At 36.5% G+C, this 12,359-nt stretch overlaps 1 protein-coding gene across 1 annotated transcript; it reads right to left on the bottom strand.

Moving 5' to 3' along the window:
* Positions 1 to 9,992: 9,992 nt before the first annotated feature.
* Positions 9,993 to 10,721, bottom strand: LOC137712066 (protein GL2-INTERACTING REPRESSOR 1-like). Its single transcript, XM_068451212.1, has 2 exons — positions 10,587 to 10,721; positions 9,993 to 10,385 (listed from the first exon to the last, which is right to left on the bottom strand). The coding sequence occupies exon 2, from the start codon at positions 10,381 to 10,383 to the stop codon at positions 10,045 to 10,047; it is 339 nt and encodes a 112-aa protein (XP_068307313.1). The 5' UTR covers positions 10,384 to 10,385; positions 10,587 to 10,721; the 3' UTR covers positions 9,993 to 10,044.
* Between the last annotated feature and the right edge of the window lie 1,638 nt (positions 10,722 to 12,359).

Raw genomic sequence — 12,359 nt, 5'->3', positions numbered from 1 at the left:
CTTGTCGAAAATGGAAACTTGATCTTAAGTAGCCCCTCCAAAGTTGAAATATGGTCGACTAATTCAAGATCAAAGGTCGCTAATTCTAGTGTAGCAAAGCTTCTTGACAATGGGAACTTTGTTATTAACAGATGCATTCGATTCATCCGTTGTTATATGGCAGAGTTTCGATCACCTGACGGATACTTGGCTGCCGGGTGCTGAGCATAGATACAATAATCGAACCAAGAGAAAACAAGTTCTTAGAACCCCGAGAAACCTGGAAAATCCTGCAATGATGTGAGCAATGATCAATGCAGATTAGAATGCTTAGCAAATTGTTCATGCACTGCCTTCGCTTATAAATTTTTCAATAGTCGTCTGTGTTACATTTGGATAGGGGATCTATTCAATATACTGAAAACACCATCTGCATCCGATTACATAAATTGTTCTCCAGACAGCACAGGATTGCATATCCGGATTGTGGATTCTACAAGTGAGACGAAGAGAAAGACTACTTGGATTGTAATTGGAGCAATTACAGGGTTCTTTTCCGTCGTAAGTGTTGCCACTGTCATGGTATTGTACAAAAGGAGATGGTCAGGACTGATACTGTTGAGTAAACCAAAGTCTGTCATCTGTCCCTTGATTTAAGGAGTCCATTTCCTTGATTACTGTACAGTCATCACAGAATGCTTTTCGTCTACTTAGGAGTCTAACTCACGTAACAGCTTGTATAGGCCTTAATTTCAGGATCTTGATTGATCCATGTATCTGTATAAGTCTCTCCGTCGCCTCCTATCTGATTTTCTTTACAAAGACGTTTTAAACTCTTGTTAGAAGCAACAATGTCAAGCACAAAGCCTCTGTCAATCAATCATAACAAACTCATACACAGAAAACTGTTGGCCTCTCAATGCATTACAGATTTCTCCATATGTATGGAGAATCACGTGGACACGGTCCGAATCAACCAAACAAGTCCGCATTCTTGACAACGCATAAGGAGACACCGGCACTCCCAATTTATACATACGACCGAATGCATCAACAGACGAATCCAACATTCCATTTCGACAAAAATTCTCAATCAGAAAGCTACAAACAAGACTAAAATCAGAGCTATGGTTCTGAAAACAATCAGAAAATGCATCAAAGAAGTGAAACTGAGTCCCGAACTGGCCTACCGATGTTTTGAAAAGGCGGGAAACCGGTCCGAGCATCCGGTGGCGGATCAGCAGGTGAAGGAGGGCGCAGAAGGACTGCGGGTGGTGGTGCAAGCCGAGGGAGCCGCAGGCCCAATCGAAGAAGTCGATTAGGGGAGGAGAAAGCGGCACGCGACGTCGAAATTGTCGGCGTTTGGGGACTTGAAGTCGATAAAGTCGATGGGGGTTCAGAGGAGAAGCACTTGCCAGCATGACATACGTTGATCACGCCACCGTCACCACCATCACCAAGGGCCAGTTGCATAGTTATAGGTGTGTGCCCATTAACCTGTTTGATGAAATGCCCAGAAAAATTATATGAAAAAAATATTATCAGAATTGGTTTTTTTTAATGTAAAAATGTGATATTTCATTAAAATAAACAGTATCATGATCTTTTCGTCAAACTTCTAAAAAAAAAACCCTAAATTTAAATGACGGAGTCATCTCTTCAATTGTTGTTTACTTTATAGATCTTCTTTGAACAATCTTTAAAGATTGGGATTGAAAGAGAATTAGATTTCTTGCTTCCTTGAGGCCGTCTTTGTTACAACACTTTCACAGATTTCTTTTGGTGCCATTCATATTGAGTAGTCTGTAGCTTTGTAACGAGTGTGGCGGCCTGTTCTTGCATCTTTTTGTTTGATTTGGTCCAAGCTTTCCGTGTTTTGTTTTGTTGTAGGTTTGTTTTTATGGATTTCTTGTCCTTCCCCTGTTGTAGTTTATACTTCCATCTTCTATAAATTTTCGTTTCCTATCGAATAAATTGTTTCTGAAGACAAGTTTACTAATACATGAATTATTTCTCAATGAAATTGCAGCTAAGAGCTCATGTATCAGCAAGTTCTGCGTCGGTTTGCCTATTTTAATGCTATACAAATAAGTGAGCCAGCCCCGCTGAAGGAGTTGCTCGTGTTGGCACTAAAAGAGGGGGAGGATCCAGAATGCAGTGTGAATAATGAACTGAATGAGAAGATTGCAGAGGTAATGTATGTGCTCTCTGTTCCAATATAGTAATATGTTAAAGTACTGTTCAGTCCTACAAGATGATCTTAAATTTTTAGAAGTATTTATACCAAGTACAGCTAGATAGTAAGAAAGGATCTGAACCATTGTCCAGCATTAAAAGGAGAAATCGTGTATATTCGAGGCTGATGGGAATCTTGATGTAGTGTGATTAAAACCAGTGACACGAATAGATTGAGGATTTATCTCCTAGAATTCTACCTTTGCTTTGTGCTTGGATTGGAAGGTGTCTTTTACTGCTGCTCAAGTCAGCAATCATGACAGAGTTTATAGGAAATACAGAGAAAACTAAGTTAGGGTGAAGAAATGTAGTAAGAGTAGGGCTGTAGGGGTACGTTTCAATTTGCGAAACTGCATTCAGCATATCGATGGAGGTTCCTAGGTATCTCTACGGTTGTTGTTTTATCTTCCAAAACGTCATACCCTTTTTCTTCCATTGGTGCTTTAATATCCGGCCACAGGGATCTCCAGGTATTTGATTGATGGTATTCAGTTTTGGGATTAATTTTTTTCAATTTGAAAAAGACCAAAACTTGATCAAATAAGAGTAAACTTGTTTGGTCAGGGAATTAGAACTGAATGAATCGATTCGGTTGAAATAAGTTTGAAAACATCTCGTTTGAGCCAGACACGGGCTTGTTTTCCACAGTCGGTACTGCTGGGAACAAGGATGTCATTTCGTGATTTAATGCCAGCCTGGAATTGATTCGCAGAGTCACCGGTTATTTCTCTCAAGTACCTTGGAGTGATTTTTGGTGTCGCAGGAGACGACGTTGTCATGACAGAAAATGAAATTGAGCATGAACTAGTTGCGGAGGCAGAGAGTGCATGGGCGCTGCGCGAATGGTCAATCCAGCATGTTTTGTTTCCATCAATGAAGCTCTTTTCCAAGCCACCAAATTCCATGGCTACAAACGGAGCATTTGTCCGGGTATGCTGCATTTCTTTACGATCCAAAGACGTACCTTGATTAATGAGGCCATCTACAACTGAAGGGTCCAGAGGGTCAAAAGGTCGAAAATAGCTCGAAAATCGTCTCTAACCGTGAGCCAGGCCAAAGGGGACAAAAAAGGGCCAAAGGGCCAACCGGGCAGCCCACATTTTGAATCTCAACGGCTAGTTGATGTCAGTTACTGTTGGATTTGAATTTTTCGTTTTTCGTTTTTTTTTTTTTTTGGCCTAAATTTTTTTAAGAAATTTTAAAAAATTCTCATTTTTTCCTATAAATACCTAAGCCTTCCTACATCATTTCTCACATAATTTTCACCATTTCAATTATCATATTTTCCTCTTCCAATAATCTTTCCTTCAATTTTTTCAATAATTTTCAAATGGCCTCATCTGCAATGAAAGGTAGGGCTTGGACCTGAAAAGAAGATGAAACTCTTTGCAGGGCTTATAGATGGGTCTCGGAAAATAGTGTGAGGGGTAGTTCTCAAACAAGTGAAGGTGTTTGGACTCATGTGTCCAAAAAATACTATAAGTTCTACGAATATATGCACCACTCCACCAAATACCCGAAACCACGAGAGTTGTTCTTCAAGATGGAAGAAACACGTTCATCCAAGTTTGAATAAATGGCATCAAGCACTGTTAGCAGCCGCAAATAGACATGAAAGCGGCTCCAATTACTACAACGAAGTAAGTGTTTTCATAATTTATTTTTAATATTTAATTATATTACATTTAATTTCATAAATTAATTTCCTTTAATTTTGGTAATTATATTTTCTAGGTACGCCAAGCGGAGGAATTGTATATGGAGGGTAGCTCGAAACCCTTTCAGTTTCACGGTTGTTGGGAAATTTGTAAAGGGTGGGTGTTATGTGAAGATCCACCTCAACATAGAGTAAGTCCTACGCCGATGTTCGGATCTACATCCTCAATTGTAGATGTGGATGAAGATGTATCCACCTCAACATAGAGTAAGTCCTACGCCGATGTGGATGTGGATGAAGATGGATGAAGAGGGATCACGACAAAAACAATAATCTAAGTCATCCAATGTTGGTAGCATTTAATGCTATGTTGATAGCATTTAATGCTACATAGCATGGAAGAATATTCATAAATATGTATAAGATAAAAATAGTTGGTAGTTAAAATTTATGGAACACAAGTGAGAATTATAACAAAGAGTGCCACTTTAAATTGAAAATGTTTTTGACAAATTTATCCTTTCAGAAATTGTCGAAGGACCTAAACAAAGTTCGGCAAAAAAAAAAAAAAAAAAAAGAAAAAAAGAAAAGGGCTACATTTATGGTGCAGCCTGACAAAGAGAAAAATACATGTATTTATTAAGAACAAGAACTTTGAAATATCCACAAAAAAAATAAAGTAATAAAAATATCGAAGATGACAAACCTAAGGCCAAGACGACATACTTATAATGTAATTTAACTCTAGAAGTCGAAATCCTAAAATAGGACATAAACAAATAATAAAATACCAAATGTCGTAAAGTATCAAAATCTCGTGAGTTTGATGTGCATAGCCGTGCTCTTTGAAATGACGTATCATGGGCTAAAATAAGGTACTTGAGCCCAAATTTGCAAAGGTTTGCTCTTTTGACCCGATTTGTGCTTTTCAACTTCATCTTCAATACTCTCTGCCATTTGATCTATCTCAACTTAAAACAAAATTGACAATGCATGGCTGGATATGATGCAACGAAATAAACATGAGAAAGAGAAAAAATGTATTCTAAGCAAATGTCTTAGAGTAGATTTGAGAGCATTGTACCCAAATGTCAAAAATGATTGCCTCACATGTAAAGTTATCAATAATGTCAGATTCTAACACTACGATATAGTATTATTTCTCTTCGTTTGTCGTTTATTGTTCTACCATTTCATTTCTTCCAACCTTCTAGACCTAAAACGGAAGAATCCAACTTGGCATAACGAACTTTTTACATCTCTCTTTAATTGCTTTTCTTATGTGACTTGCAGCAAGTTTGCCCACCAGACAGGTATCAGAAAATTCAGAAAAATCGTGACATAATTTCCGCGTAGGTTCGCATACACTGGATATGTGTTCAAGTTCTTGCCCACACACTTTCTAATTTTAGATTACATTTCAATTTCATTCGTTTAGATCGCAGCCTTGTGCTTCAATATTTGGCCCAAAAATTAAATTGCATTGATGGTTTGATGCTTACCATACAAAACTTTGTCCTCCTGCAGTCACCCTAGCCCTGCCTTTGAAGCTATTGCCAACTCAGGCAATGGCCTACAGAAATCAATTTTTCTTCAATTTATTTCCTTGTAAACAAGTTCTTCCATTTTTTTAGAGGTTGGCTCTTCTTATTTTTATGAAAAATAGAAATTTGGACACACACACACACACATATATATATATATATATATATTCCTAAAAGATGAAGTTGGGCCAAATTCTGTTGAATACTTTAACTGAGAAGGTAAACGTTGATCTTCGTATCAAATACAACAATTTTATATTGTTCTAGAACAAATTAAAAGTAAAAGTAAAGGAATTGCTATTGGAGTTTGACTTACTAGCAAGTAGGAAAAAAAAAAGGTGTCAATCTTATAAGATGATTTGTGGCGTTTTTTTTAGAGTGTTGTTACTGACATTTTAAAAATTCATCGTTCATTTCTTCTTATACATATTTTCATATATTTTTATAAATATACAGTGCATAAAATAATTTTTATAAGGTGTTAGAGTGAGTCGTTTCTATCCGAGTCTGATTCGGCATCTCACCTCTTGTCACTTGAGCTAACCCTAATGCTCTTATGGACGTTTAAACTATTATAAAACCCTAATACAAGATCTTATTGTTTTTATTTAATTGTTATTAATGCGAGGAATGAGGGTTTGAAACTATTACAATAATTTAGGAGAGGGGGAGTTTCGAATTCGGGACTTATGGGTGGAAATCTTGCTTCATTGGATAGTTCCGTACCAGAGTGGGAATGTTCCTTGAGCAGAAACATCATTTTTTCCTTAGAGTGGTGCTATCCACACACCCATGTTTACTATCCTTCTCAATTTTCAAATGTCAGATCAAATGAATTGAAGATGATTAATGGCCAAAATTAACAAGAGTGTATGAGAAGTAAAAATAGATGTGTGAAATCAAAAATAAACTTACTGTGGAGGAGAAAGTGGAAATTAGATCCTTCTATAAATCATAAAACAGTGGAAATACAGGAAGAAGATAAGACATGTATACTTTTCTTGGTTTGAATTGTACAAGTCCATTTGACCATATTAATGATCCTTCGTATTGTCAATAATCCACATGAATTCCTTTCCACCTCATGTTTGTGGTCTGTGGACTCCTTTCTTTCATGTTTTTGTGTCCCACAATTTTTTCTCAGCCTAGATATTTGAATCCATAACTGATTGTTGGTATGCATCAAATTTAGATGGATTGTTGTGGTTCTGCTACATGATCGAGCAGAATACAAAATCGAAGGGGTATTTTTTAGCCATGAAAATTTTGTCGAGGACTCTTTTGACTACAAAGTGGCAACCCTAAAGCTATAAAAAAATTTATCTTTTAATTAAAGGGGGACATGCAAGGTGGCGAACCACAGTTATCTATCCCTTCCGGCCCCGAATAAGGCTAGTTAGGAATTGCACTCTACTTCTAGCCACAATCAGGCATATTCACAGCTTACAAAGTTATATTGTTGAATTGCATATTGATAATTTAGCATAATATGTCAGATTGTTGGTTTGACTGTTCATGACAGGAATAAATCTTATGATTATTTGTATACTATATATATATCGTCGATGTAATATTGTGGGGTTGCTTTTGTAGGAAAGAATTAAAAACTGAATACAAGCTCTAAGTGTGGACAAATCAAATGACAAGAAAAGAAGAAATTGAGTACAAACCCTAATTTTATTCCATTTGACTAAAGCAAAGAAGTATACAAATGGCCGGCAACATATTACCAAAACAACTATATAATGTAAACATTACATCTTGTCAAGACTTAATTAATGCCAAATTTAACTCAAGGAATGCATGTGACATCCCACATCGCTCAGGGAAGTGATCCTTAAATGTATATTCTCATCCCTACCTAGCACGAGGCCTTTTGGGAGCTCACTGGCTTCGGGTTCCGTAGGAACTCCGAAGTTAAGTGAGAAGCGCTCGAGAGCAATCCCATGATGGGTGATCCACTGGGAAGTTGCTCGTGAAGCGCTCGAGAGCAATCCCATGATAGGTGACCCACTGGGAAGTTGCTCGTGAGTTCCTAAAAACAAAACCGTGAGGGAATGGTAAGCCCAAAGCGGACAATATCGTGCTATGGTGGTGGAGCGGGCCCGAGAAGTGATCCACCCCGGACCAAGATGTGACAATGCAATTATAAAATACCAAAAATATCCTAACACAAAATAAACTGTTAACTTGCTAACTTTTCCAACAAGTGTTTCTATTGGAAGTTTTCATTATAAACACGTAGCAATGTTGATAAAAATTCAAGTGCTTAGTGGAAAAATAATTAGTGGTGCTTCTTGAAGAAGCACATGTATAGTAGATGCTTCTCTAGAAAGTGGTTTTACAACCTAGAAGGGTTTTTAATTTGTTGTGTCAAATGCAATCAAAAGCGTAACAACTTTAACTCTTACAGAACTAATCCTAGAAAGACCTTTAATATATTTTACACTAAGGCGTAATGAATTTGGGATATGTCAAACAATGGGTCTAGTCATAACAATTTAGTATTGAACTCATCAACTTAATACCTCTCATTTACAAGTGAAGAAAAAAATCACTAGACATAATACTAATAGTAGTTTTTAGGTCAACCTTTGGAAGTAGGAATATTATTTTTTTTACAACTATATTCCAAAATAATTAAGAGAAGGCAACATTCTACTAGAAGGTAGATTAGCAGTGCCATATAATTTATAACTGAAATCTCACATTTATAAATAAAAAGAAATATTATTAGAATGTATAGTACGATTCGATTGGAAGCAAATGGACAAGAAGGATAGAGACAAGAGTTATACCAACTTACCAAAACAGAAAAATTAATATTCAGAGGACAGTAAATAAAATAGAGAGAAAAATAAATAAACTAAGAGAAGTGAGCGAAGGTGGAATTAAATTTATATTTATTATCTGACGTAATACCCTTCTTTATGCTCAACTGTCTCAATTACTCTTGCATTTATGTGATTTTAATGGTCTGTCAATCTAATAATATAGTCTCTCATTATTTTTCAATGCTCGAACTACCCAAACCACCCCCACAATCTTAATTATAATCTGTTAGAAAACAGATATGAATTATTTGGGAAATTTGTTAAGTGTGTTATGGATGCTAGAAGTTAATTAACCAACTAACAAGTTATCGTTTCTTTGGTTTAAAAAATGGGGTTTTTTGATATGGGTCCAAAGTAACTAAAAATTGGATTTATTTCAAAAGTCAAAAGTCACTAAAAATTGGACCTATTTCAAAAGATGACCTATAAAATTGGACATATTTCAAATTTTTCCTAAAAAAATTATCGCTTCACCGCCAAAATTGATATCTTTCAAACCTTGATTGTGAGGGTTTAATGTATACAATCACATCATACTAGTCCTGATAGTTTATCGTTGTGAAGAAAAAGCGAGAGTCGAAGTTTGGTTATGATGTGTAAACAATTTCTTTACCACTACTGTTTTGATTGTTGATTTATTGTTGTTTTCAAAGAAGACTGTGAATCAAATATTGGTTATGCATGCAGAAACAATTCCTCCGTCACTAAAATTCTGATGATTATTGTTGTTTTGAAAGAGAAGAGCAAGAGTCGAACTTTGGTTGTGGATGTACACAGAAACAAATCTTCTATACTAAAGTTATGATTATCGTTGTTAAATTTAAAAGGAAAGAGCAAAAGTCGAACTTTAATTATGGAGCAAAAGTCGAACTTTAGTTATGAATGCAAAAGCGAGTCATCTATCACTAAAGCTATGCGCTATCGTGGTAACTTTTTATGATTTGGTTATGGAATGACGGATCGTGAGTCGTATATTTGGGTTAAGGTCCCAGGTTGCAATTTGTCCATAATTCGAACAGAAGTCCAGCAAGTTTACATATGGACCCAGTGGCGACCAAAATTCGTACCCTCTTGCCTGAAAAGCTCGATCTGCAGCTTTTAACCAGAAATCAGATTTCGCTTTCAAGCTTTCAAGCTTTCAAGCAAACATTCACTTCAGCAGAAAAAATGAAACACAGAAAAATCTACCTCATGCACGTGGCTGCAGAGAGCTAGGTTTTACCCATGCATGTGCAACTACCTGGTAAGCTGTGATTGGATATGGTAAAACCATATGAAGACAGAAAGAGGTAAAGGCAAAAGACAAATATGACCTGACATTTTTTCTAATATGAAAATGTTGGGCAGTTACAGTTAAACCGTTGTCATTGTCTTTCTGCTAAAGGGTTAACAAAAGCAGAAACAAACACCTTCCACCCAGCCTACCAAATCCCATGGTGCAAGCCCAATTGCCCATCATCCATAACCTAATTTCTAAGATTAGCAAGGTAAATAAAAAAGGTAAAACCAAACAGGTAGTGATATTCGCGCTCCACTCATTTCAGATACCTGATTAACAAGGCTCAACCCAATTAACTGAGGATGAATTGAGCCTTGTCCAGGTTAAATATTTTCCGCTATTTTTAAATAGCAAAAAATGTAATTAAAATGGAGCGCCAATAGCGCTGCCCCCAGAAGGGACAAAAGGGTTGGAAATAGAAAGAGCCTAACATTAAGTCCTATTAAATTTGCAAAAAAAAAAAAGGAAATAAAGGGATAGACTACTCTAGCACTTAGCTCTTTTAGCACTTTTTTTTTAGCTCCTCCTTGTCTTTGAGGTTGGGGTGGTGGTGGTGGTGGTGTCATGAAGAAAGTCTAGCAAAACAGTGCTCTTGCATTTAGGGCATTTAGGGTCGTCCTCCGAGAGCATCACATACATGAGGCACCTAGGGCATCCGACTAGCATCATGGAAGAGGTCTCCGGGCTGAAATTGTCGTCCTGATTCAGCTCCGACGACACGCATGAGCTTGGCGGTGACGTAGGTGAAACAGTTGCTGATCTTCGTGGTGACTCTGCCAGTTGCTGATTAGCCCTCGGAGGTGATAGGTTCAGCTTTAGGTCAAGCTTCGGACCGCCTCCGTTTCGCCTACTCATGGCTTTGGCATAAAAAAACAAAAATAAATAAATAAATAAAAACTTCAGCTCTAATTTTAAATCAAGCACAGCCAAAGTTAAAACATGTAAACACTACGGAATTGAAGAATCATCTATTATGTGAACAAAACAGTGAAAATAAAAAAGGGATGTGTGACAAGTAATATTACCGCCGAAATTTAAAGTAGTAATATCGATTGTACCTTACAATTGTCGAGAGGGCTTGCGGAAAGGGAGAAGGAGGATTGGAATATTGGATAACTTGTTTTTGGGGTTGGGAGAAAGTTGGGTTAGGCAAAAACCAGAAAGAGATGAGGGAACAAAAACATGGTCATTGGGGAGAGGTGGTGTATGGACCTCAAAACACCATATATATACACACACACACACACACAAAGGGAAGTGAAGGGGAGGGAGAGGAAGATGGATTTGCTTTAATGCTTAATTAAATTATGGGGGAGAGGTGGAGGGTATAGGATGAGAGAGAGAATTGTTTAGAGAGAAAGAGAGAGAGAGAGAGAGTGATAGGAATTAAATTGAATTAGATTGAATTGAAGTATTGGGGTAGAAGAAGAGTGTAAATTGAGGCCAGGAAATGTATTAATTGTTGGAAAGATCCCAATAAGAATGCAGGAAATGGAAATTTGCAGTAAATATTGCTATTACAAATAGTGCAGCACAGCAGGGGAAGGAAGGGAAGGCATTGCCTTCATTCATTGCTTAGGCTAGTCGGTGTTTAATATCGGAGAGATGGCCAAAAAAATACAGCACAGGAAAAACCCAACGGCTTTAAAGCTAACCCTCCTTCCTCCCTCCACCAAATTTTAAATTAACAAGCAACACACCAAAGAGAATTAAATGGATTTCTTGGAAAATTGAATTGTAACAACTATAAACTTGATTTGATCTCATTTTGCCCCTATAATTCAAAAGTAGTCAATTTACTTCCTAAAATTCAAAATTCGTTCCACTTTACTTTGTTTTTGTTTCTTGTTTCATAGCCGTTAAAGACTAAATTGGAGTGAATTTTGAATTTCATGAAGTAAAGTGACAAGTTTTGAATTTTAGAGGGCAAAGTGGGATCAAAATCAAATTCCAGATGCGTATCTAAAAAAACCCTATTATATACAATTTTACCCATCTACGTTAGCAACTTTAACGGCTATTTGATAGAAAACCGGAAATATGGTAAAGTGGAACGAATTTTGAATTTTAGAGAGTAAAATGACAGTTTTTGAGTTACAAGAACTAAAGTGCAATCCAAATCAAGCGGTAACTAAAAATAAGCATAAAAACTATATCTCAACAACATATCATAAAATGTAATTAAACACTTAAAAACACAAAGGGCCATTTAATTTTCACAACCTGAAATAACATTTCAAGATACAGAAAATTAAATGACAAGCCATGTATCTCCTTCTCTTGTTTTGGTAGCTCAGTAAATACTAAATACCATGGACCGTCTCTCAACCTTAATCTAATTAGAGCGATGGTTCTTCAACTAAAATTTTGTGACCAATGGTCCCTTATCTCATCAAAACATGCAGTTATGGTCAGTTTTGTCAACTCCGTTAGAACTTCTATCAAATTAAGTTATGTGACATGCACGTAAAGCTGAATGAAAGGACAAATAAGGAAAACCAAACGAGAAAAATTGTAGCAATGATCCTTCAACTTTAACCCAATTAAAGAAATGGTCTCTCAACTTTAACCTTATTAGAGAAATGGTCTCAACTTGAACCCAATTGTAGCAATGGTCCTTCCAACATGACTCATTTTAACAGAATTCTGACGAAGTTGACGAAAATGACCATATATGCACGTTTTGATGAGTTAAATGACCAATAGTCATGAAATTTTAGTTAAGGGATCATGGCTCCAATTGGGTTAAAGTTGAGGGACCATTGCTACAATTTTCTCCCATGTTTTTATATATTAAAAGTCCACTGCATTAGCTCATTTTATTTGAGTAT

The sequence above is a fragment of the Pyrus communis genome, chromosome 13 (assembly GCF_963583255.1).
Source record: "Pyrus communis chromosome 13, drPyrComm1.1, whole genome shotgun sequence".
NCBI lineage: Eukaryota > Viridiplantae > Streptophyta > Magnoliopsida > Rosales > Rosaceae > Pyrus > Pyrus communis.
Note: the sequence above shows the minus strand (reverse complement) of the source record. Positions and strands in the feature narration are given on the sequence as shown.